The 27,847-nt window shown below is 41.0% G+C and overlaps 1 protein-coding gene across 4 annotated transcripts in view; it reads right to left on the minus strand.

The window, feature by feature from the left end:
- The window catches only part of camsap2b (calmodulin regulated spectrin-associated protein family, member 2b), a 41,257-nt gene extending 13,614 nt beyond the window's left edge, over window positions 1–27,643 (minus strand). The window contains exons 1-10 of one of the 4 annotated variants that reach the window (XM_047367443.1): window positions 27,141–27,643; window positions 26,770–27,030; window positions 19,419–19,678; window positions 10,816–10,995; window positions 9,686–9,772; window positions 5,806–5,838; window positions 4,624–4,762; window positions 2,502–2,641; window positions 946–1,036; window positions 724–828 (exon numbers count right to left, since the gene is read on the minus strand). In XM_047367443.1, coding sequence (XP_047223399.1) covers window positions 724–828; window positions 946–1,036; window positions 2,502–2,641; window positions 4,624–4,762; window positions 5,806–5,838; window positions 9,686–9,772; window positions 10,816–10,995; window positions 19,419–19,678; window positions 26,770–26,908 — 1,174 coding nt within the window. In that variant the 5' untranslated portion in view covers window positions 26,909–27,030; window positions 27,141–27,643. The remainder of the gene's footprint in view (window positions 1–723; window positions 829–945; window positions 1,037–2,501; window positions 2,642–4,623; window positions 4,763–5,805; window positions 5,839–9,685; window positions 9,773–10,815; window positions 10,996–19,418; window positions 19,679–26,769; window positions 27,031–27,140) is intronic. The other 3 variants (XM_047367445.1, XM_047367444.1, XM_047367446.1) reach the window with 3 other exon arrangements.
- Between the last annotated feature and the right edge of the window lie 204 nt (window positions 27,644–27,847).

Raw genomic sequence — 27,847 nt, forward strand, 5'->3', positions numbered from 1 at the left:
TTATAAGATAACATTATTTCCCCTGCTGAAAATCCACTCAGTTAGCAGAGTGGATTTTCAGCTACCACATCTTCATGTTTTCCTGATTGTTCCTTTGAGGACCAAACACCTGCATGTCTCCTGCTGTCCATGTAATTGTGTTTCATAGCGGTTTTAAAAATGAGAGCATCGGCATTCTTGTACTCCCACGTCATCGAGCCGATAGTTATGCTTTTCCACAACCCCTCAATGGCATCAGTCGCATTGCCACCTAAGTTCTATTCATTCCCATTTCTGTTCTCATTCTTCATTTCTGTTACTGCACCCAACAACTAGTGTGCACAGTTTATTATCTATTTAAAGTTTATTTTTTTCCCTATGTGTTATATTATTTTTGGGGACTTTTTTAATCCTTAGTGTGCCACGCAACCCTGTATGTGCATTTAAAAAAGGTCAGCTGACTTCTAGCTTGTAGTCCAGACTGATGTATAAGATTACCATAAAACACATTTGCATTAAGTCTGCCCATTTGGCTAGTATGGCAAGCCTCACCTAAAATAAGTGTGCCAGACATCTTATCAGGGTATTCTGGCCCCTTTAGACACAGAAGCTACAAAAATTGTTTTAGACAAGTATGCATAACGGTGGATCTGTTAACTTTCCTTTCGCTTTCTTTGGTCAAATAGTAAACAGTCAAGGAAAAAATCCAACTGAACACATATAGCACATCATAATAATTCCTACCTTCAGCGGTGAGGTTTTCTGGACTGGAAAGTCTGTCTGCATAGTTCTGTTTGACAGGACTGGACACAGGAGCCATATCTCTGCAGAATGAGACAGGCTCACAGGCTGCATGACAAAACAGGACAAATCCTCCATATCATTAGTCAACAACTAGCATTCATTACATGAAGAAAAATAATGATGTTTTTACTACTATCAAAAGGCATGCCGACTGGACTGTACCGTTAGGGTCGAAGACTCTGGGCTGAACAAATGAGGGTTTCACAACCTCGAACCACCAGAAAAGCTCAGCCATGAACACCAGATAGTTACTCTGAAAGATCACACACATCTTCATGTTCAGCTTTTACATGTAACATCTGCCTTTACACTTATTGTTCTCTCTATGCATCTCTGTAAAGATGCAACGCCAAAAAAAATGAAAATTTCAAACCATCTCTGAGCTTTTTGAAAGACCACTGAGGTCACAGTCAGCCAAGTGTTGCTGGGTTCTGATGGGCGTGTTCATGTACTCAAATATCAGTGGATGTTGAGTGGTGTGACCTCTGTAATCTCAAACCCAGATGTGTCATAAAATCTGCCAAACCACTATCTGGAGTGTAGTTTAAACACAGTTCTCTGCAGAATCATTCAGACCTCTTACTGTTGAACAATTTTTCATGTTACAACCTTAAATTTCATTGTATTTTACTAGGATTGCAAGCAATAAGACCAACGTTAAGTAGTCAATAGTTGTGAAGTCGATCTTTTTCTAAATAACAATCTAAGTAGTTTTGTTTGCATTTTTATATAGCCCCATATATTCTAATCCCTCTAAATAAGTAGAAAATAGTGCAAGCAAGTCTTCTAGTTAGTTTATAGACTCCACCTGTGTGTAATATATTCTCAGATTAAATACTGCTATTTTGCAAGGCCCTGTATGTCCCATATGACTGAATAAAACAGTTGGTATCTGAAATTAATAACAAATACAGAAATTTATTAAGCATATCTCTGGTGTCATTTTGTCTAGTTTACATTCCATCATAGCAGTATAAACATATAAGCACCATCTTTTAATGCAATGGGTAAAACCATGCACAAACACTAGTTGAGATTCTGTGGACAGTAAGTCTGTAGCAAACAGGCAGCGTGCCAGTCTTTAAAAACCCACATGACTCCCTGTTGTACCATAAAACCACTATTCAGTTGATGCATGGACAGTGTAATGAATGAGAAATGAAGGCAGAAGAAGAAATGCAGAGCAAAGGGTGTGCGAGGATGAAAGCGACTGCTGTGTTGCATCAAAGAGAGGAAAGTTCCAGTCAGCTGAGACTGTGACATGAATCCTGAATGTTTCTACCCACGCTCTCTGCATACTATTTACCCAATGCTGGCTTTGTTGCTCTCTAATGTCTGGATGGCACTGAGAGGCTCTTCAGGTTGTACAGAAAAACTGAAATAAAAATATTTTAAAAAATTTGATTTCTGTCTAAAGCCTGAGATTTGTCAAGATTTTTCTCCAAGAACAAGAGAAACATGGACGGCAGAGTTGGGTCAGGGCTCTCTGAATCTGTTCTCTCTCTAAGCAGTGAGTAGGATGAGGTCAACAGACTAAACATGCACATTCAGTGTTAAACTTTTCCTTGTGTAATTTCCTACCCTAAGTTTCCTTCTACTCCCCCTTAAAAACATCTCTCCTTATATCCTTTCATCGGCTGAATCCTGCATCATTAAAAAGAGCTTTCCACATCTTCCACACATATTTACTTGATCATCATAATACTGGAGGTTCATACCTTTATGGATGCATGTGTGTAGAGCATGTCCTCCAGGCTGAAGTGGCAGCAGTGATTGAGGTTGTTCTTGCAGAACTCCTGCACCAGCTGGAGGTTGTACAGACTGTCGGCCAGAGACATGGTCTCCTTGAGGCAAATATCTGCTCAGCCAGGGGAGGGGTCAAACACACACAAAGGGAGGGGGAAGTGCAAATACCAAACAGGAAGATGAAAAGCGATAAGGTTCAGTTAATGGCAAAACATTAAAAAAAAGAATAGCAGAAAAAATGCCTTCCCAACTTGCAGCGGATGTTTGAATCACTCAACATGCTTCAGACAATTCAAGACACCCATTTTTAACCCGTCTTGACCTCCTATATGAATCATCAGGATTTTTATCCCTTGGTGTTTCACAACAGCCCCGACGTGTGTAGAATGTGGTAATGAAGAAAACAGAGCTGAGACTTATAGCTGCTAATTTCTCTGGTCTGACATCATCTTGAACTTTACTGTACTAATTTTAGGTACAATCCAGCTGCAAGCAAGAGACCTTAATGAAGCGTGGCTTGCAATCTCATCTGGTTCACACGCTTGCCTGCGAATTAAATCCAACCCTAGGATATTTCAGGGAATCAACACAGGAGCACACACAGCAACCTATTTGAAACTGCAGCTTGATAAGTAGTCCTCTAACGGCTCTCTGCAACATACAACTCGTGACCAATCAGGTCTCAGCCCAGGGCATTTTTAGAAAAGATAGGCTCAGAGGAAACCTCTTTGTTTCATCGCCTCCGCCCTCTTAATGTCAGTCCTAGGTCCTATTTGCACTGCAGAGTCATTCTTTAGTCATCATCCTCACTGTGGTCTTCTATTAATACACAATACAAGTAAAAACTACAAAACAAAAGGGTCACAACTCTTTTGAATATCTGGTAGAAAGGAGGAAACATCAGAAAACAAGACAATAGTGGACGATAAATACATTCTGTGTTTCAAACAGCCAATTCAAATGTATTGTGGTTGTCATATGAACAGGAAGAACGTACCCACTGTGTCTTTCACATATAGAAGCTCTCAAAAGAGTACACACCCCTGTTAAAATGCCTATTTTTAGTACTGCAAAAATATACATATATATGTGGTGTTTGTACAGGACAAAGTAATTCAGAAACAAACAAATGTGTTAGAGGGAAAAAGGATAAATAAAAAGGTAAAGTAACCTGGTTTCAGCAGTGGTTAAAAAATGTTTTGATTTACGTTCACATTTCAGTCTCCCTATCTTTCCATCTTTTTTTTTCCTCTATCAGCATCCAACATATTGACTTGACAATACTTGCCCACTCTGCCTTGCAAAGGTTCTCCAGATCTATCAGATTATGAGGACATCGGCTGTCCTCTTCAGGAGACCGCACAGATGTTTTGTTGTATAAAGTTATGGATTCTGGCTATGACATTTCAAAACTTTAATTATTATATAATGAAATTATTCCTATGCTTGGACTCTTCAGAAAACAATCTTCATCTTCAGCTTTCTAGGAGGAATTTTAAGGATGTAAACTAAGAATAACTTGCCAGTTATTGAATATGCTACTTCAGGATACCCGTTATAAAGGTCTGTGCAGTTGTATCGCTAAACAGTACACAACTGCATTTATTGATTTAAAAAAAAAAAATACTGATATATTTTGCTGACCTCATTAGTGGAACAAATTGTTAAATTACGATCCCAACAAAACATTTAGTGTTTGGGGTATGTAAGGATCATCATGTAGAACTTTTTGCTTTCTCAATAAATCAAAATTCTTATGATGATAACAAAAAGGAATGATTAATGGTATGTTCATTGCAGATCCCTTTCATTATAACTGGTGACAGGTGTGAGTCCTAAAATTTAAACAAAAAGTGGCTTCAACCTCTATCCTGTCATTCATTTTTTAGACATAGAGGGTGGTTGCCAACATATGCCAGAGCAATTTTGCTCTGTAATTATAACAGGGGAGTGGTCACAGTACTATTAGAAAAAAATAAAATCACTAGAAGTCATTCTTGGCTTTCCTGATATGACTTCTTGTTTTGCTGAGTTTATGCAACTCAATGAGAAAGAAATCAAAGAAAAGTCAGATGTTCAGATTAGGGCACCCACCTTCCAGCCGGACGGCCTGGGGGCAGTAAAAGTGCAGCAAGGAAGCGAGGGCGGAGCCATCTGTGTTGTCCTTCAGCAAGTTCTCCACCAGGGGGAGTGACGGAACATTCTTCTGGGCATGCTCCCTCCTGTACCGGGCCTGAAACCATGACAACGGCACAGAGATATTACCTTCATGGATCATCAGGGTGGATATGTACAGGCTCTCCTTGAATATTTGTAAAAAAACAACTGCAGGCACATAATACTGCATGCACAACTTGATTAAGCACACAGGTTAAGGTGTTAATTTGAGGATTATCAAGCATTCAGCTCAATACATGCAAATAATACATCCCTGGCTCACACTTTAGGATTTCATTTTGCTCTTAAAGAAGACAGATTTGAGCAAAATTGGAACAATTTAATTCTTAATTGCTTTCCTTTTTCTCTCTGTCTGAAAATAAAACGTATTGCTCCATTTAATATCCTCTGAAACATTTTTTGCCACTAAGGCTGTCAACAATCTCTGCAGTGGTTCTGTAGCACACAGTGCATGTGAGTTAGGGTTTAATCATGATCTGGGCAAGCTCATTCTGCCTTTTCTGCAGGTTCTCTTGTGTGGACAACAACCACCGCATGTGCCTTCAGGGCATCAGCACTCCCATAAAGAGCTACTTTCTGATGGCTGTGTTTTGTAACAGATCTGGTACAAAGGAAGATTCAGTCAGAGCAGTGCTCTCCGTCCGACAGCCAGCTATGACTGTGCATTGAGCCATAAGAAACAAATTGCTGTCCTTCACTTTGCTCCATTGGTACCAAATCTCTCTCAGTTCTGTACATCCTTCTTAACATGAGGCAATTTCAACTGTTTCAGGTTTATAATAAAGACTGCAAAATGCTTTAATTGATTTTAGTTTCCAGCTAAACAACAGGTGTAATTGTTACTAATGAGCTGTATGGTGTATGTGCAATGTCTTGAAGATATATTTCCCTTTGAGGCCCAGGACCAGTCAATGTATCTTATTCATCTTAAGATGGGAAACGGGTTGGGAAGGCAGATGAGAGTGTGCGAACAATGATGGACCTCAGGGCCGCATGCAGTGATGAACAACTGGATGGAGGAATGTGAAGGTTGGAATTAAGGAGGTTCAGGACTGATGCTAGGGTTATTGAGATCATTTCCAGAATGGATGGACTTACAGGTACTAATCTCCAATACCATTTGCTAGAGGACTTGAAGGTGGATCATGATTGGACAAGAGAAGAGAATGGGATACACATTAGGCCAACAGCAGCAAAAAAAAAAAAACAACCACCACTGAGTGAGAAAGAGACACCAACACCTGAAAAACAACACCTGTTATAGCTCTGTAGGAGACAGAGAATCATTAAAATGTGTTATGGTGCTCATTCTCTGTTTTAAGTGAGACAATACATGAATATGTTTTGACCTAAACCGTTCTGCTGGTGCTCTGGTTGTGTGCGTTGGGTCTTTTTTTCTGGTGGAGAGTGAACTTGAGAACGTTTCAAGTCTTTAGCCACCTCTAAAGGGTTTTCTTCTAGGATTGCCATTTGTTTAGCTCCATTACTCTTCCCATTAAATCCCTGGTGAAGAAAAGCATTCCCACAGCCTGATGCTGCCACAACCATCTCTCATCACAGACATGTTCTGAGTGATGTGCCAATTACTATTGAGGTTCTGGGATGCCTCTCTGATTAATGCTCATCCTGACTTGCCAGTTAGTTTAGGTGGACCGCCATGTTTTAGTAGTTTTGCCGTTTTGTCTCATATTCTTTCTGTTCTCAGATGGATTGAACAGTGCTATGTGAGATGTTCAAAGCTTGGAATATTGTTTGTAACTTAAACTCAAGCTACACCTTTTGATTTTCTGTTTGTTAAAAAAGAATTAAATGTGTCTTTTTCCTTCCCTTTGACATTTATATACCACTTGGTGTTGGTCTATCCCAGTGACATACACTGAAGTTGGTGGTTTAGCATAACAAACCGTGAAAAGGCTAATTGGGGGGAAATACTTTTGTAAGACACTGTAAAAATATAAGCATAAGAGCTTGTTTCCTGACAGAATAGTAACTGTCTCCTCTGAAAAAGAAATTAGTCTCGAGTGCAGATTTTGAGCTTTAAAGCCTAGCAGATTTTCCCTTTACCAAATGTAAGTAGAGTGTTATATTAAAGCAGAACATTTTTGCCACAAAGAATTAAACATGTTGTTCACTGCGTCAAAAAGCCCACAGCCATGCTAGAGCATCTGAGCAGTTCTACTTGAAGCTACTAAAAAAGCACAATCGGCCCATGACTGGATTTTCAGCTTGACCCGCCCTGACTGGAGACCAGCGGCTTCGAGATTTCTTTCATTTGCAGCAACAACAACACTCTTTGGTGTGGATGGTGTCACTGAGTGAAGAAGGAATTAAATACCAGTGATGCGTTTGAAAACTTAAGTTAGTAGATACAGAGAAAGGCTGACAGCAAAGTGGCTTTATTTTTTCCTATTCAGCTTTCAACCTTGGTAAAATGCTCCCTTTTGTAAATCTTGGAGTTGAGGTAAGAATCTTCATTCTCAAGGGAATATAGACTATATTTAGCAATGCTATCTAATGACAAAATAACCAATTTCCAGAAACAGCTTCACAAAATTTGCTTGAATGTTTAAAATATGGTTATCTTTTATTTAATTAGTGATTTTGCATGTGTTACGCAGCGATGGTGTAGTGTGAGCACCTACAGCAGACTGAAAACAAACTTCCTCAGTATCCTCATCACCACAACCGAGTGAGTGCTTCATCATATGACCAAACTTTTCACACTGTCCCAGAATAGACCAGACTAACTGAGGAGCATCTTGTGCTAATTTACTGGCATGGGCATGTTGCAGAGGCACTGATGTGTATGCTTGTGAAATGATCTCCTCCTGCTGTGTTCTTAATGAGTGAATAGACTTCTGTTGGGGCTGATGGGAGACAGAAAGAGCTGTGTGATGGAGCGTGCAGTATGGAAGCAGCTGACTGATGTCGCACATCTTTTTTCAGGACTATTTTCGTCTCACATCCATCTCTGTCAAAGTGTGTGAGCATGTAACAGGTTATAAATGTATGCAGTATAAATCCTTATCCTCTCACTAAACTAACAACACATCAGTCTGAGTGAAAGACTGTTTGCTCCCTTGACATCCAGCTGCTCTGTGGAAGATGATTCAGCTCCATAAGAGGCAGTCAGGACAGAGTCCCAATGGCTGAGATTTGGTTTGTTGTATATAAACAGTTAAAGGTGATCAGTTATGCTTGTGCTTTATAAAACAAACCCCTTACTAAATCCTTCCCTGTAAATAAAAAGTTGTGATATTATCTGAAGTAAGTTTAAGCCTCAAACCTTTTAGACTAGATAACTGGTCAGTGATAAATCCTTAATATTTCATTACCCCCAGGTCATATAAGATACAGGCTATTAATTCTCCTTTGGTCGATATTTACTGTTATTTTATCTCATTGAAAAGAAAAAATCCTACTGACTTCTGTCATCTCTGCTGTATTAAAAATTCAAATAAACTGGGGATGACTGAGTAGGTCACCAGAACAGTTCCTTTTAAATTAAAATGTCACTACCCACAGCAACTCTCCATCCAAATCTGAAAACAATCTTAAGTAGTTCAAACAAACCTTTCACTTTTCAGACAGTGAAACTGTCCCTTAGGCTTCTATAGCAGGTAATAGACTGACTATTAATACAGAGCCCTCCACACTTATTGGGATCCATGTGAAAGATGGATGCCATAAAAAGCCTTAAAGGACATAACACCTTTCCTTCCCTGCTCGTCATCTCCAGCTACTTTGAGGGAAGGGGGACAAAGAGCTGCTCAAGCTGCCTCCAAGAGTTAGGAGAACTTCTAACTTTCAAGAAGCCAATGCTAGCTTCCACTCCAGTTCCCTAAAAAGCTCCCATTGACAAAAGATCTGTCAGTGGTTCACTTTACCAGTAGCACAAACTTTGAAGAGATTCCCTCAGTAGCCAGAAAACTCCAGCTATGAGTGGAGCTGGGGTGAACAGGCCGAGATAACACAGAGGTTCACTCTTCAAGTTCAAGAAGCGACCAGATGCCATTGTCTTCTGTACCCGTGTGTGTTGAAACACCACCAGGTGCAGAAAACAACATCTTAAATGCAACCTCACATTAAAATCAAGATAAAGTAAAGTCAGTTGTGGATGACCTCAAAGGGAGAAACATGGAAAAAACCCAAAGACCTCAATATTTCAACTCTGGCCCTTAGTCCTTTCTGCTCCTTATTAAGAACCTTTAAAACAAATAAAATCCTGTTAATGTATACTCCAACAGAGATGCAAGCAAAGTAGAGTGTGGTAGGTGGTAGGTGTGATGAGGTTGTCTTTAATCCCCACATTTCAACAATCTGCTCACCTCATTGAATTATTAATGAACAGCAAGAAACAAATCTAAATCCACCCAAGTGCCACAACTTCATCTTGCTTGAGCCTTCAGTGAGTTTCGATTTCTAACCTTCACCTTATAACAATAAGGTGAAGGGCCTGTGATCTACCAAGCTCTGTGCTGTAGCTTCATGGATGAGTGGGAAGAGGACAGAGGCTGACTGCAGTAGGTTTGTGCCAGCAGATTGAGTCGTTGTGTCACAGGGACGTTACATAACCACGGAGCTTGCAGGGTGCCTGGCTGTCTTTCCCCCTCTCATCTCAGATAACCACTCCTCATTTCTCCTCTCTGACTGTCACCCTGTGTATCCTCCTCTGCCCTGTGCAATGCTTTGTCTCCTCCAACAGCAGTGGAGCAACTCTTGCCAAATATTTTCTGCAGCTGGTGACTGAGGTCATCTGTGCATCTGATTTACAGAGCTCCATGCACTGTGTTGAATGTGTCTGTATGCATACGTGTGGACACAGATGTGGCTCTGAATAAAAAAAAAAAACAACTTTAAAATTGACAAATATCAACTCTCTGCAACAAGGCAATCAAACATGTTTCTGAACATACTAAACACCATCAAACATTTTCTAATGGATGACTTTATGTTGGAGGACAGCTTGTGTTCGTACCTTGTGTGTTGTAGCATTTGACTCTTGAAGGGAAGCTTCTCTCAACTTCTGCTCCTCGATGAGAATGTCCCTCAGGCGTTCATTCACCTTGAACGAGAGACAGAAACAGAGAAAGTGACAGTAAGAGACGGAACCACTCGGCTCAAACAACATGTTTAATTTCAAACAAGCACTGGGGCAGAATCAGGCTAAATAATGGGTCTGTTCTGAGAAGCGGAGTAACATGAAGCTCATAGAAAAACTTTTTACCATCACTTTGACACATTAACTTAAGATAATCAGGTCACACCATATACACCTGTCAATTAAACTGGCAAAATACATCACCTGCAAGCTTTTAAAATAATTATTGTTTATGAATGACTTCTTTTAATAAATCATGATGATTTCCCTTTTTCGCCAGGATGAAGTCGATGATTTTAGCTTGGCTGGCCCTGACCAGGCATTGGGTCATTGAAAACTCAAATTACTTTTTTTTTAATCCAACCAGTGAACGCACCATAGCTAAACGTTTCTTTATAGTTCTTAAAGAGAAAATGGAACTGGTTGAAATCTTTATTGGCAGGTAAAAGCCTCGCCATGTGGTGTAGCGCCCCATATACCGAGGCTATTAGCCTCGATACAGCCGTCCTGGGTTCGATTCCCAACCTTGAAACCTACGCTGCATGTCATCCCCCCTTCTTACTCTGCCCATTTCCTGTCTGGCAACTGTCAATAAAGGTCACTAGTACCAAAATAATCTTCAAAAAAATGTATTTCTCCCTTAAGACATCTAGTTAAAATTGATGGATTTTTTGTTGGCACCACAAGCAAGAAGAGGCGGCAAAATATTCTGTAAGACATTAAGAACAGTGACGTTAAACACTAAAGCGACTCAAGTTCAGACTTGGATTTTTATTTCTACTTTAGTAAACCTGGGAAGTTGCTCATTTTAGAAATCTCTTAGGAATTACTCCACATTCCAGCCCTCTTGCAAGAAAATGAAGAAACTACTCACATATCAGCTGGACCTAGACTAAAACGAAGAGGAGCGCATCAAATAATAGGCAATGAATGGAATGCGTGCAGTCTTGGAAAATACATATAATCATGGTTTTTCTATGCACACACAAAAGCGCCTCTGCACATACCTTGTTGATCCAGGTGGTGATTGCATCCTCTGTGTCGTACGGCAGTCCCTGGATGAGTCCGTCGCTGTGTAAAGGTTCAGCCGACGAGTACTTGTTGATGCAGGACATCACCCTCTCCACACTCACCATCTCCACAGTGTAGGCCATCATTAAGGTATCAATGAGAGCCAAATGGGAACTCTGTACAGAAACACAGCAGCAAAGGTTTGTTAGCAAGATGAATTTAATAACAAATACGCTTGGTTATATCTAAAGCATTAAAGTTGAACTACTGTCATAGTGTCTGCTGATACGCATTCACATTATGCGAATAATTTTGACATCAACACCGACACAAATGTTGACATGCTCTGGGCCTTTCTAATGCCATTCCAGACCGGTCAGAGCAACAGACCTCCCCATCCCTTTCCTGCCATACAACAGTTCTATTCAAAAATATTTACACTGCAAGTTTGATTGGAACATAAATACTGTAACTGTGACATCTGCTTGCCTATACATTTACAGCATGTATATATCAAACCTAACAAGGCAAATATCTTAGGTCTGGTGATCAATGATTCAGGAGTTTCAAGCTGACAAAACAAAGTTGAAGCAACAAATAAAAAGCCTTTGTTCAGAACATCAGGACCCAATCTTTCCCCAAGAAACAAAACAACTCGTCCAGTTTTTTTACTCTGAGCTGCTGCTGGTATCCAGTGGAATTACCTCATGTAAAGCTGGTCTAAACATGCACACATAAGATCACTGCGGGGAAAAACTGTGGCTGGAAATTAGATGAGTTAAGTTATTTCAGCTGAAGGGGGTTACACTAGCTATTAGGGGACTGGGTGTCCTAACTTTTTCCTCAGCATACAAATCTTTCTCGATATCTTTCGTTTAATTAGAGAAACATGTAACTTTATTTTGTACTTTATTTTCCAGAGATTAAAAAAGATTAGACATTGATAAGTAAGCACGTATTGTGAAACAACTAAATATTTAGAGGGCTGTCCTATTTACACGATGTACAGGGGTTGGACACTGAAACTGAAACACCTGTCATTTTAGTGTGGGAGGTTTCATGGCTAAATTGGACCAGCCTGGTAGCCAGTCTTCATTGATTGCACATTGCACCAGTAAGAGCAGAGTGTGAAGGTTCCATTAGCAGGGTAAGAGCACAGTTTTGCTCAAAATATTGAAATGCACACAACATTATGGGTGACATACCAGAGTTCAAAAGAGGACAAATTGTTGGTGCACGTCTTGCTGGCGCATCTGTGACCAAGACAGCAAGTCTTTGTGATGTATCAAGAGCCACGGTATCCAGGGTAATGTCAGCATACCACCAAGAAGGACGAACCACATCCAACAGGATTAACTGTGGACGCAAGAGGAAGGTGTCTGAAAGGGATGTTCGGGTGCTAACCCAGATTGTATCCAAAAAATATAAAATCACGGCTGCCCAAATCATGGCAGAATTAAATGTGCACCTCAACTCTCCTGTTTCCACCAGAACTGTCCGTCGGGAGCTCCACAGGATCAATATAAACGGCCCGGCTGCTATAGCCAAACCTTTGATCACTCATGCCAATGCCAAACGTCGGTTTCAATGGTGCAAGGAGCGCAAATCCTGGGCTGTGGACAATGTGAAACATGTATTGTTCTCTGATGAGTCCACCTTTACTGTTTTCCCCACATCCGGGAGAGTTACGGTGTGGAGAAGCCCCAAAGAAGCATACCACCCAGACTGTTGCATGCCCAGAGTGAAGCATGGGGGTGGATCAGTGATGGTTTGGGCTGCCATATCATGGCATTCCCTTGGCCCAATACTTGTGCTAGATGGGCGCGTCACTGCCAAGGACTACCGAACCATTCTTGAGGACCATGTGTCTCCAATGGTTCAAACATTGTATCCTGAAGGCAGTGCCGTGTATCAGGATGACAATGCACCAATACACACAGCAAGACCGGTGAAAGATTGGTTTGATGAACATGAAAGGGAAATTGAACATTTCCCATGGCCTGCACAGTCACCAGATCTAAATATTATTGAGCCACGTTGGGGTGTTTTGGAGGAGCGAGTCAGGAAACGTTTTCCTCCACCAGTATCACGTAGAGACCTGGCCACTATCCTGCAAGAATGGCTTAAAATCCCTCTGACCACTGTGCAGGACTTGTATACATCATTCCCAAGACGAATTGATGCTGTATTGGCCGCAAAAGGAGGCCCTACACCATACTAATAAATTATTGTGGTCTAAAACCAGGTGTTTCAGTTTCATTGTCCAACCCCTGTATATCCATAAACTGTCTAAATAAACTACAAAAATAAACTTAGGTGTGACTTCTTGTAACAACTATAAATGGCAACATATGTAAACAGTTTTGTTGGATCTGGCAGCTGAACACAGTGCCTCAAATTTAGCTTATAAAGCAATATGCCGATTCTGTTTTGAGTTCAAGAAGATTCAGGATATTTTCAGAAACTTCACATTGTTTGCGTTCTGCACCTGCATGATGACTGGCTTACTGATGGCCAGAAACTGACTGAATGGTGGACGGAGAAGGAGAGACCAGCCAAGCAGCTTAGACCGAAACTAGAAATCTGGAAAATTGCAATTTTCTTAAGACCCCGTAGAGCTCTCCCTGATGATTAAAGCTTTTCTGAACTCGTCTGCGTAAAACCCCTACATCTTTCAAGCTTGTGTGGATGCCTACACACAGGAGAACTTGCATGTGTGTTCATTCAGATCTCTGGAAAGAGAAATCCTGGCACTTTAAATTAGCTTGACAAGATTAAGCTTTTTAATAACACGAGAACTTCAAAAAAGGCATTGAGTTGGTCTAAATGACTAGATATAAACATTTTTCCCCCAACTGACAAAAGTGGAGATGGAGAAAAACATATTTGTACTTATTTTTTTTATTTTTATTTTTATTTTTTTTACAAATTTAAATGTGTACACAGTTGTATTAATATAACATTTATTCATTGTAACTTTTTTTTGTTTTGACTATAGCAAAAGTCTAAAATTGATAGTCACGAAATTAGGCAAGCGGTTTTTCCTTTTGGTATATTGCTATAGCAACGCTGGAAGTATAACGAGCTGAAATTAGCTGGCTAACTAGGCAGTTTAGGTAGCTAGCCTGCAATCTGCTCTTTAACAGTCAAGCCACTCATAGCTTGTCATCTATAGTTTAAAAACAAGGAAACATTTTTGGCCTGGTATCACCACTGTGCACCCCTTAGTGACGAGGAAAACATTGCTGTTGTCTGGACACATGAGAGGGCGCAGCTCTACAAGTGTGAACCAGAACAACAGGAAGATGAGCTACCTGCTGAGCAGCAGATACATGCAAGGGGACCAAACCTGGGCAGCTGAGATTGGTATGTTGTATTTGTACCTACACATTACCAATTCTGGGCTGCACGGTGGCGCAGTTGGTAGCACTGTTGCCTTGCAGCAAGAAGGTCCTGGGTTCAATTCCCGGCCTGGGGTCTTTCTGCATGGAGTTTGCATGTTCTACCCATGCCCTGTGCATGCGTGGGTTCTCACCGGGTACTCCGGCTTCCTCCCACAGTCCAAAGACATGCCTGTTAGGTTAATTGGTCACTCTAAATTGACCGTAGGTGTATGAGTGTGTGTGTGGTTGTTTGTGTGTTGCCCTGCGATGGACTGGCGATCTGTCCAGGGTGTACCCTGCCTCTCGCCCATTGACTGCTGGAGATAGGCACCAGCTCCCCCGCGACCCACTATGGAATAAGCGGTAGAAAATGACTGACTTCCCTCAGAACTTAATCTTTAATCTGAGCACAACAGGATGGATTCTTTACATCTGTAGGTATGCCCTGAGTATGTTAATCTGTGCATCATATCTGAGCTAAGACCAGAATCAGCACTAAAAGTGAAGGTGTGCTGCATTGGAGAGTTGACAGACACTTTTCATGAGAATAGTCTTTCGGAAAGAAAGACCATCACACCATTCTTTAGCATGTTTCAATAAAACAGGGTAACACCATAGTTTGACATTTTGAACTGTTGGGACATAAAAAAGTTTTATTTTTTCAGGTCCAGATGAATTCTTGGTCTGCACACAGACAACAACTCACAAAACGTAATGTAAGAAGTCAGTTGCAGTAGGTTCATTCAAGTCAGTGGCTGAAGCTTCAAAAACACTCCAATCTGTGGAGGAACTACAGGCCTGCTTCGTCCACTTCCAAACAGTTCGAACTACAGCCTTAGACATTTTTAATTTCTGCCTATAGATTGGAATGAGATGAAGCAAACAGTGATCAGAAAGTCCTAAAGCAGCCTTGGTGACAGCATAATATGAATCCTTTAAAGTTGTGTACCAGTGGTCCAGTTTGTTTTTATCCTTGCTGGGACACTTAATATGCAGTCTGTATTTAGGAAGTTCATTGGAGAGGACTGCACTGTTAAAAATCCCCAAGAACATTGGTGTGTTTTATTCACCAAGTCTGTTATCAGCTCAGTGAGCCGTTTTCCATGGATGTAAACTCCAACCACAACAAATGAGAACTCCTTCAGTGAATAAAAAGGTTTACAGTTTATAAAAAAAATACTCCAGGTGAGGGCCGCATGTCTTTGTAACACCTTGACATCAGTACAACAGCCTTCAGTTATGTAACATCAGATTCAAGCTACAAAAAATGTCTAATGCTTTAGAATTCTGTTTATTGTTCACAATACAGAAATAATCACTCACACCGTAACTTTGGCTTTTCTGTAACTTCGTATGGATGTGCTGATCTACATTTAGTATTCTGGAATGCAAAAACAGGTGGGAGATCAGAATGAGGAAGAAAAAGGGAGAAAGAGCCTGGACTACTTACAGCGCATTGCAGAACTGATCACATCGCTTGAACTTTTCCACATTTTGCAGTGTTATAACAACAGTTCTGAATGTGTTTCAATGGGATTTTAATGTAAAAGACCTACAGAGAGTACTGGGTAATTGTTATGGAATTGTAATTGTTGTATGGAGGATAGACTAAACAGTCTGCTGTGTTCCTTGGTCTCCATGATGCTGTTTGTTATCTAAATAGATCAGGAGCAGATTAACTCACACACAGATTCTGAATGCAATTATTTGCACTAGAGTTTGTTTAGGGGATGTCAGAGGAAAGGGGACAGAAGAGAAATACACACCACACAGTTATTCTATACTTAGTGTTATTCATTCACACAAAATTCCAATAAAATACATTCAAGTTTGTGGTTGATAGTATTTCTAAGGGATAATAAACATTTTGCACTGTACTTCTCTGTAGCAGGAAAAAAAGACAGCACTGTTGACTCTACAGCATGGATTTAAAAGCCATGTGCTGCCTTTTATGCCTTCACAAAGACCTTTATGATGTGTGTGTGTATGGCTGCAAGACTAATATGCTCACAGTGACACACCGGCCTTATAAGGCCATGGAAATGGCAAACAGTGGCCACAAAGAGTGGTACAACACCGCAGCAAGCTCATGCACACCATTTAAGAGGTGCATCAGTATTCATACAGCGCTGTTGCATGGCTACAAGGGTGTGTACATGTGTGTCCTTGATCAAAGGCGTCTATAGGGAGACAAAATACACCTGAACAAACATATTCAAAGCAGCGAAGTTGGCCACAAACACAAAAAAGTGTCCATTCAGAGCGGGTCACAGTCACACAAGTGGTTTTACTGCACAGTTTCACCTTTATTCACCAAATGAAGGTGAAGCATTACTGATGATGCACATCCCCTCTGCAGGTTTTCAGATTCCACGCCCACTCTGCCTCATCCATCATTTTTTCATCTCAGTGTTACACTAGCAAACATGCAAGAGACACAGAAAATTCGAACAAAATAAGAAATTACAGTAGAAAAGGTAAAATCTTGTGCACACTGTTAGAGGGCTGACAGCTCCAAAGAGATGTGTGTGCATGTGCAGGAGAGAGGGTATCATTTGTGCACCAGATGGGCTTTGACTCAGTTTGAGACCCCACCCTCCACATTGCTGCAGTAGTGCACATCACACCTTCCTCATCTCCTTCCTTGCCAGCTCCACACTCCTCCTACTTCTCCTCCTGCTCCTTTGTCTTGCCCACTTTTCCTCTCCTCTCACCACCTTTCAGATGGTTACATTAAAGTGTCTGTTCCACTCATTTTCTTTCTCTTTCCTCCCACCGTTTCACAGTTCTTTACTCTCTCCCCAGTTACATCCATCTTCCACTGTCTTCACCCTTTCCTCCCTTCTCCCGCCTTACTTTCCTGCGTCCTCCTGGATCACACCCAAATGGCTGCTCCTAAACTTCAGTTTTCCTCCCTATTCATTCACCCTCTGACAGAAAGCCATACCCCTCCTTCTCCTCCTCCCCAACATGAGTTATTCCTCTGGCGCACAGTATTTGGAAAACCATGAGGTCATCATTTTCTCTGCAGATACACTATAACCCGAACAGAAAAGCCTCCACTTCAGCGTCACTGAAAGGTTCCTGATGACTCCACAGAAACACGCTTTTTAACTTCCTTTAATAACCAGAAACGAGGAGAGAATAACAACTAGTTACACAGAAGAAGATCAATATGTTCAAGAGGGAATTAGAAATAGGCGTCATATACGTTCTTAATGTGGTCACTAAATCACTTAAAATGCACCATGCAGGAGGTGTGAACGAACAAATCATCAGCCCTCACTTGATTCTTTGTGGCTTTCTCAATCAATAAGCAATGCAGTAAGTTAAATCAAACATGAACATAAAAATGTGCTCAACATGTTAAAGTTTAAATTAAATTAAATTATCTGTGGCAACAAAAATGAAAGCAGGAGGGCTCTAAAATGCAACAAAACAAAAACAGTACATGCAGCAAAGCAATGCGTACCCCCCGCCATGTCACTAACACACATCAGATTCGTTTCTTTACCTCAGCTAACATGCACTATATAAACTGAGAGGATTTTGTTGACAGATAAAAATGGCCACTTAAAGGGTTAAATATTAGGAAAAATGAATGGGTCTCAGGAGTCACTATGAACTCATACTGGAGTTTAACAATCCATGTGCAATATAGCATAGGACTGATTGGATGCAGTAACTGGTTGGCTATTACATTTTATATCAGATGCTCGGCATCCGAAATATAAATATATCGACCTGTATGGCCCTTGATGCCCACAGCAGAAATAGATTTTAGTGGCTAAGATGCTGAAGCTAGAGTCGATTTGATAACAATTCTTTAAAACTGAGCTTCCTACACTTTGTGACCTTTGACATTTTGGGCAATGTCATTTGTGTCCGGTGCGAACATCTGCTGCCTTGAGACTTTGTCCAAGTGGCTACATATTATAAACCTGCATTTCATGTGCAAAATGTAACACCTGGTGTTTTATTTATATAAATATATTAGTAAACAATTATTGCATTTATAACCATTTCTTCTGATAATGATTTTGCACACACTGACATTGTGATGATAATACATTTGCAATGTATTGTGCATCCCTAATTCAAAGTCAGTGACATACATTCCACATTAATCCTAGTTAGGTTCAGCGTTCTCTCTAAAAAAACTCAGCAAGTTGCATCAGGTCACTGACTTTGCAGCATTCACTCCTGCTGGATGAGCATGTAGAGACAGTGGACAGTCGTTGGATTGTGTTGCTGACTTTGCAGCAATTCCTCATCCTAAGCATGCATATAGCAACAGTGGAAAGGAAAACACGCCTTTAACAGGAAGAAACCCTCCAGCCGAACCAGGCTCAGTTTGAGCGGCCAGCAGCCATGATCGACTGGGGTGCATGAAGCACTTGAAAACTACAACTAAAGTAGTAGTGCATTTATTCTATATTTTAAGTTTATTTCAGTAACTCATATCACTAAGTGAAATACATTAAGTTGATCAATTACACAGAGACTGATGTTTTCAAGCCATCATTTCTGTTGATTATGATGATTTTCCACTTAAGGCTTATGAAAGCTGAACATTTAGGATTAGAATATTCTTATAGTAAATATGATTATATCGCAACAATTTCAAACCTGCCGTGCCTATTTTGCTGAGACGTTTTTGTGCTTTTCATCAAAGTAAAACTGCAGTTTAATGTTTTTTTTGGTCTGTATTTGATCTGTTTCTAATGATTGCCAAGTGAGTTTTTTGCCTCAAGTTCTGTATTATACCGTCAGGTATATGCTTTTGGTTGTAGCTCCTTATTTTATCAGTTTACCTGCCACGACCATCCAGTTACCTCCTCTTGTGTTCATCATTCATGGTTTTCATCCTTATATATCCTTATATGCTCTGTTTTAAGCCTAGCTGCTTTTTGGGTTCTATGTCATTTGTCAAGTAAACTCTTGTATTATGGTTGAATCTTTCTCTTGTGCACATGTACTTGAGTTCTTTTAACCATAATACCATGACAGTGTCCAGTGGCAAATCATACAGAAATCAAAATAAATCCCATATAATTTAAATATCATACCTATATGGTTCCCAAATCTGAACATTTTAGATGTAGGAAAGCTTTACACAGAAAGCTGGGATATAAAACAAAGTAAAATCTTGTGTTGTAAACCAACTTCCTCCCTGAATACAACCTCCCACACATACTTTGAACATCTTCACTCACCATGTTTATGGGCGTGCTGGTCAAGTCTCTCTCCGTAACCAGTCTGTCTTGGTCTGTGACATACAGCCCCTTCTGGGCCAGGGCCTGAATGACGGCATTGTGTCCCAGTAAAGGTTTGACAGCATCACTGCGGAGGATCAGGCTTCCTGCTCGGCAGTATAGCTCTGCGGACTGAAGCAGGCAGGCGACCGGGGGCTTCAGGTGTTCCTGGTTGTATTGGTCCCTGTAGAAGGGTTCGGCCAGCTCCTCTGGTACAGCATCTAAAAGCAGAGAAGGTAAGGAGAAATTAGTTAAAAAAGAAAAACTTTGGTTTCTATATTTTGCAGCATTCATCTAAACTCCTTTATTCATCTACTTCAGAAAAAAAAGCTTCTAAATTATTTTAGTTAGTTGTTAGAAAACCCCTTTTTGAACCGCCACCTACACTTTCTAGTGGTCCAAGTGGTTTGAGTGCACGAATGATCCTAGAGGCTATGTTGTCCGGGGCTTTAATGCCTCTAGTAGGGTCTCCAGTGACAAACAGGCTCTGGGTGATGGGTCAGACAAAGAGCGGTTCAGAAGCCTTCTTGAGGACCAGTAGGACGGCATGTGACGTTGTCCGGTACGGCGGAGGCCCCACCCTGGAGCAAGGCCTGGGGTCTGGGCTCGTCCGCAAGCACCAGCTGGCCGGGTTACTTCTCGCAGTACCCGGCCGGGCCAAGCCCAAAAAAGAACACCCTTATGCTGACCCCAGTGGGGGATGGCCTTCAGAGGGAACCATGATGGACCGGTGCAAAGAGGATTGGGGTGGAGACCTCAATGACCCGATCCCCCCAGAAGAACTCCCTCTCCCCGGGTGCCCGGGTGTCTGGGGAGAGGGAGTGTCTCTGCTTGGACTGCTGCCCCTGCAACCTGGTCCCAAATAAGCGGAAGACATTCGAGTGTATCATTTCTCTTGCACTTCACAGATATTTTCACTACATTTTGTTGGTCTTGAAATGCCAATAAAATACTGTATATTAAAGTTTGTAGTTGTTCAAAGGGTGGGAATACTTTTCCAAGGCACTGTGCACTCTGCTGACTGCTGCCCCCGCGATCCATTCCTGGATAAGCAGAAGACGATGAGTACGAGTTTTTAGAAAAAGAATTAAGTTTTCATGAATCCCAATCTGTGTTTAATAGAATCTTTGTTCAGTGTACATTTTTCCAGTTCGGCTTTGACAAGTCAAGATTCCTTTAAAAAATATTGAAACAACTGCAAATCGCACATCTACTTCACTAGTTTTCTTAAGGCTAGGGTACACTTTTAGGACATGAGGTCTTTGTGAATTCCAACATTAAAGGCAAGCTTCATCAGTAGTCTCATGAATTAAGGTGCCTCGTGCTCAAGCCTTGGATACTGTTATCAGAAGTGTCAATGCTCCTGAACAGAACAGGTTCAAAAAGGATCACGGGGCAACCTCAGTTCTTCTTTTAAGCAGTAGAATTTGCTGCAGATAATGTGTGCACAGATGGCAGAACCGACAGAACACACCTCCTTCCGACAAGGCGCTTGCTGATGTTTCTGCTGCGAGATGTCATTTCTGAGATCAGAAACACCAGGCGTTAACTAGCTGAAACAGCGCTTTTACAGTGCTCAACACAGGAGGCACATGCAAAAGAGTAATAGAAAACTCACTTGGCACAATTGACAGTTACCTTTTCTTTCAGTTTTGAGCAAGCTCATGCCACCCCAAAAACTGTGCCACCATGGGTGGTGAGCCACATCACACCTATCAAACTGCCACAGTTTACCCTGTGTTAAATATTTCATCCAGCCAATATGATTTGAAAACATGAACATGAATAAACACTAACTCAAATTCATTTGTGTTTCCATGAATACAGAAGGCATAACCTTTAGATTTAGATTACTAGGTCTATATCAAGTCTAAAGGTAAAAGGCTTTATGGGTATTTACTTTTTGCAAAAATGGACAATAGCACACCCCCACCAAGGGACTCAGGACTCTGTCACCCCCCTCTAGTTTTTGCTTTTTTCACAACATCGTTTTGTTTTTAACCACAAGTTGTGACTCAAAGCTCTCCAAAATTACTCATAAGCACTCACTTCTTTCCCATTAGTGCCACTTTCAGACAACGCTCAAGTGTAGGAATGTCTACGTGTGAGTGTGTGGTGACACACTTATGCTCCTGTATGAGTGTGTATCCCTGGTGTGCGGGGGTCATTTCCTCTCTGCCTGTCTCTGAACCACTGTGAGGAAAACAGAGTACTAAAGGAATCCAGCTTAAAAGAACAATGTTTTCCTTTCAAAGCAAGCTCAGGAGCAGAGTCATAACGCTTGACCAAACAGCTCCAGAAAACGAATATGTAATGCTTGATTCAGAAAAACAAATATAACATCCAGTCAGCTTGTGATCAGCCCTGTGCAGTTTTCCAGAAGCTGTGGTTACAGCAGCCTGCCCATGCAGCCACATTGGGCTATGAAAGGAGATATTTAAAGCAACACGCAGATGTTAGACCTCTTTATAATAAGAACTTCTGCATCATAGCTCCTAAAACTGGTCCAACCTGTCACCATGTCTACAGGTTAGAGTTAATTAGCAAATCTCTACTTACAAGGATGATGATTTGTTCGCTAATGTGACTTTGGTGTAAGATAACTCTTTTTGTTGAAATGTTCAGTTATCGTAGAAACCCACCTGCAACAAACAGTCACAACAGCTTTTTATTCACAAAACGACTGTTTCTTGAGGAGTTTAAGAGAAATCACTTCAAAACCAGAAAACAGCAGCAAACACAATAACACAGCAAGCACAATATATTTTTTTAAAAGTTCATCAAAAATTTGCCATGTCGAGTGCTTTGTGTTGGTCATCAAAGAGGAAACAGACAGGAAGTAGCTGCCACAGGAAGTCCAGGCATGGAGAAGACCGCTGATCTGGAGACCCCTGGGAACAAGCTAATGGTCCACTGTGCTTATCTCTGCTGGCTTACTGCAAATTGTTTTTTTAATGCAAACAATGAGATTAAAAAGTTAGTTTCACCTTAAATGATCAGGATCCCCGTTAGATAAATCCCATCCAAACCCACTATTACAGATCGTTTAAGCAGAAACGGTGCAGCAGAAGGAGAAATCTGATGACCTTTTAGCAAACTCCTTTAAAACACCTGTAACTTTTATTTGACTATTTCTAAATGTATATTCAACATTGCTTATAGCTTCAACCTCTGCTCTCCACCATCAGAAATATCGAAACTATTAACTTTCGTTAATTTTGTAAAAAGATGTATGTTTTGTTTTGTTTTTACTTTGAAAGCATCACATTTGAAAGAGTTGACACAAGAGCCAAAAAAATGTGCTTAAATTGTTCAAAACTAGATATGCCTGGGATCTTTCACTGCATAATATTATTAAGGGAGATACACACTTCCTGTACAAATGTACAAGGCTCATGACTGCTACTAAAAAGCTGTGATCTTCAGGCCCCTTAGGCAGAACTGTACGAAAAACAAGAGTCAGTAGCGGAAAGCACTGCATGGACTGGGGGACCCTGACCGTAGTTTTTTTGACAACCACTGAAAGAAATTCAAGCTTAACCTCTACAACAAAAACAGATGAATCCACTACACATATGCTCATGGCGTCTCCTTGTGCAAGGTCATCATATTGATATCAGAGGTCAGAGGAGAATGGGCAGACTGGTTGAAGACAACAGAAAGTAACGGTAGCTTAAACATGAACTCATTACAACCAATATATGCAGAATACCATGTCTGATCACACATCATGTCAAACCTTGAAGCAGATGGGCTCCAGCAGCAGAAGACCACACCGAGTGTAAACCATGTCAGCTAAGAACAGGAAGCTGAGGCAACAATTCCTGCAGGCTCACCAAAATAGGAGAAACACAGACAGAAAAATGTTGCCAAGTCCAATGACTCTCAATTTTAGCTACGACATTCAGATGGTAGGGTCAGCATTTGGCATAAACAACAAAAAAAAACACTGCATTATATAAATGGTTCAGACTGGTGGTGAGAGTATAATAGTGTGGGGGACATATATATTTGCCAAACTTTGGGCCTCTTAGTATCAATTAAGCATTTTCTAAAACCACAGCTCACTCAAATATTAGTGCTGACCGTCTCCACCCTATCATCACCAAAGTATACCAAGTTCTAATGGGTGCTTTCAGCGGGATAATGCACTATGTCACAAAGCTCAGATTATCTCAAACTGGTTTCTTGAACATGACAATACGTTCACTGTACCCCAATGGCCTCCACAGTCAACACATCTCCATCAAATAGAACCTTTTCAGGTTATGTTGGAATGGGAGGTTAACATCAGGGATGTAAAGTCTGCAGCAGCTGTTTGATGCGGTCATGTCAATAGGGCCCAAAGTCTCTGAGGAATGCTGCTGACAGCTCGCTGAATCTTTGCTATGAAAAATTTATGTATTTCTAAAAGGCAAAAGGGGCTCCAATTTGGTTTCTTTACATGCAAGATGTACCTAATAAAGTGGCCAGTGAGTTTTAATTACATTTGAAGATGCATCACAACTTCATGGAAACTGAATTGTATGGTTTTGTTGTTTAACTTTTTCAAGATAATTAAAGCTATTCTAAACAAACATACTAGATTTTAGAGTTTTTCTACTAAAGTCCAGCCGTTCTAATCAAAAATGATCCTTACTCTGTTATGGAATAATGAAAGTGAACCCATCTTCATGTAATGTTTACAGAATCTCCTCCGATAGCTGAAGATCTCTGGTGACATCAGGACATTTATGGGCATTAGATTTCAAAGAAAGTTGGTTTTAATGACCTGCAGAGAGAGGAAAGGGGTCAAGGTTTCATCTCTGTGTCCTAAATTGCCAGTCAGTATTGTTTCTGTTATGCAGCATGTGGAAGAACCTGTGCATGAATAAGATGAGCCAGACTACTGACTAACAAGCCAGCGACAGACTTGTTAGTCTGTCTGTTAGTTTAAATGAGTTTCTGCCGAGTGTCCCCGACACTGGTTGAGTATAATATTGAACTATCTATTTCAATTGAAACAAACTCCCCTGGAGTGTGTCAAATGTAATTTTGCAGCATCATATTTAATTTACAGGCAGGAAATTTGATTTCCAGTACCTGCTCAGAAAGCCTTTAATAAGAAGACTGGTGAAAAGTAGTACAAAATAAGAATCTGTGTTAGTTTTAAATGAAGACAGGCAAAACGTGCTGGCTTTGCACTCCAAGTTTCAAAGATTTCCATTTAACTCCTACTGTTAGTTTGGTAGTTTTGTATCCATTCCTTCTCTTTGTGAAGTCACCTGTTTTACAACCCTTCTCCTGCATTTTCTCACTATAAATAAATGTCCAACCTTAGCCTCAGAAAAATCCAGCAGCACCTAAGTGTGCTTGCCACAGGCCAGGAAAACCAGACGCACGTGAAAATCCACCTCTCTGAAGTTTCTGAGCCAGTGGGAAAACTGTTGCATCCTGTCTATGGCAGATTCTAACTAGGCCAAATGGGGCTCTGAGGACTGCTCATGAAGTGGGCCACAGTTCTCGGCAGTGTTAGGAGCTGAAACTGTGTCACAAGAGGGCCAAGACAAAAATACAGGACAGCAGCAGCAATACGCTTGCAGCCACAGGACACGTTTGCTATGTTGCATGTCTCATAAAAATGTCATGCTCTACGAGGTCAAAACATACCGCAGCCCTACTTGGCATGCAAGGTCTGATCAATGGATGTGATTAAGCAATTTGTCTAGAACTTCTTAAGTCTATCTGTCTGTGTGGAAGCTAGCCAGGTATAAAGCTGCTAAAAGAGACTTTACTTTAGCCTGGAGGAAACAGGCTGGCCTCAGAGATGTCAGCCTATTAATACTGGGGGTTGGACATTTAATAATATTTAAATATAAATAAAACAAATGGTGTTAACTCAAAAGCTATTAGACTCTTGAGCAGCAGCTCCAGAGATTATTTTCTGACCTAAAAAGAGTTATCAGACAGCATCTCTGTGTACTTAGGTTCTTGTCCTTTGCTCCAGATTTTTTGATCTTGTTTGCTTATCTGTTTTTTTCTTTCACTTATTTCACTCTCTAGCAGCAAGTCTCGCCTGAAATACACCAGAAGTGTTTGAATCATATGTTAGGTTATTTTACAGGCTTAACTCAAATTAATGTCACAGCAACAGGCTTAGATTTAACCTTTGACCTATGTTCGCAGGCAGATGTTATGTTCTAGCACACTGCCTTGCAAAGGGAAAATTTCCCCACATTATTTAACACAAAAGCCACAAACTTTACTGTATTTTGTTGGGATTTTATGAGACACACCAACACAAAGTAGTGGATAATTGTGAAGTGGAAGTAAATGACATATGGTTTTAATTTTTTACGACTAAAAATCTGAAATGCATGCATTTGTATTTAGCCCACTGTACTCTGATACCCCCAAATAAGTCACAGTAGCCAACTGTTTTTTGAGCCCGTCCCCTTATTAATAAACTCCACCTGTGTGTAATTTAATTTCATTGTAAATGTAGCTGTTCTGTTTAGGCTTTAGAGGTTTGTTAGAGAACATTAGTGAACAAATAGCATCAAGAAGACCAAGAAACACAGCACACATGTCAGGGATAAAGTAGTGGAGAAGTTGACGTAGGGTTAGGATATAAAACAATATCCCGGGATTTGGACTTCTCACAGAACAGTGTTCAACCCATCATCCAAATAAGGACATAGTACACCAAAACTACAACTCTACCAGAACATGGATGTCCATCTAAACCAACAGGCTGGCAAGGACTGCAATAATCAGAGAAGCAGATAAGAAGATTTTGGTAACTCTGGAGGAGCTGCCAAAATCCAAGTGGGAGAATCTGTTGCTAGCAACGCTATTAGCCTTGGACTCCACACATCAGGCCTTTATGGAAGGGTTGCAAGGAGACAGCCCAGGTTAAATGTTTATGTTAAAACAACCATCTAGCTGTGTTACAGTCTGATGTTTAGCCTGACATAATTAGCAGCAAGTAGCAAGGTTAAAACAATAACCCTGACAAGATGAACATCTAACTTATAGGAGGACAAACACATGTTAGGAAAAACCCAGAATATTTGCTTTAGCTACCAACTGTATAAACAATAAACGTATGGTACCGTTGCATATGTGGGCTCCAGTTTATTCCCAAAAAAGCAGCCTGTTGTTGGACAGAATGTTTGTTTCCTGCTTTTGTCACAGAGAGAGTCTGATTACATGATGCTGTTTACTAAACACTCGCACCAGCACGCCACATTATACCACACATGCCCCTTGATTAAATGAAGTGTCCCACTCTTCTCTGAATTATAAGAAGCACCGGGGAGGCGCCACCTACCCGAGCCGAAAGCCTTGGCCACCAGCCACGTCAGGCTGCAGGAGATCTTGGCCCTGGTGAAATCGTAGTGGTCGAAGCTCTTGATGACAGGGACGATGAATGTGCGTCTCATCCCTCTGTCTTCTGCCGCATCTCCCATCGTCCGTCTGTGCGTCGGTGTTCCTCAGCTGCTGGAGGCTCAGTCAGCCGGAGGAACTCCTCCTGAATGCGGATGACATCCCGTCCAGAGGAATTCAATGCAGTAGAAAACAAAATCCCTTTCTGCTAGGATGAAAAAGAGAAACACATCAAAGGGGGAACTTTGAGGTTTGAAGAAAAGAGCTCGATGAGGGGCCCCTCCTCGGTTAAATGAGCCTCATGTTCAGTTTTACCTCTTTCAGCCTTAAATCGTGACAGCGCGGCGCAGTTTAGTGGCAGGATTCCTAAAGAAGATCCACGGACATTTTTATCCTCAGGTTTCACGACATTACGGATAATCTGTGTGGCTCAGGAGAAAAGCTACAGGATCTCTCCCCACGGCTATAAAATAAACGAACTGTTTGAGTCTGTAGTGTTCTTCGTTTTTCCCTTTCTTAACTGTTTTCCTCTCCTCCTTTTCCCCTCTGCGCTTTTCCTGCCGCACTGATCAGTGGATGTGGCGCACTGCGCAGGCGCGATCCACCCAACAACCCTTTACGGTCCTGCCTGGAGTCGTCACAATGCAATAAAAACTAACGGCAGGATGGCTGCTGACTCAAACCCAGATGTTTCCATAGTGAAATACATGACAAAACCCAAAATAACGGGCTGATTGCAGCGTTTTAAAGGAACTCATAGTTAGATAACGTTTTTTGAACCGCTTGCCATTATGCTCGTTAAATTTCTTTTGGCCCTGGATTTGAACGTGGCTGTATGATTGGGTTGTACACGAATTAAACTGAACTGCATATGATTGAAGCTGTTCGAAAAGTCCTTTAAGATGACATGTGATGCATTGCTGCTCTATAAATAAACTGAACTGAACTAAAAATTAAGCATCGGTTAAGAAAGCAATTCAAAGTTTATTATCCTACAGGTTTCAGATTCTCCCACACTAAAA

This window comes from Girardinichthys multiradiatus, chromosome 6 (genome assembly GCF_021462225.1).
Source record: "Girardinichthys multiradiatus isolate DD_20200921_A chromosome 6, DD_fGirMul_XY1, whole genome shotgun sequence".
In the NCBI taxonomy this organism is placed as follows: Eukaryota; Metazoa; Chordata; class Actinopteri; order Cyprinodontiformes; family Goodeidae; genus Girardinichthys; species Girardinichthys multiradiatus.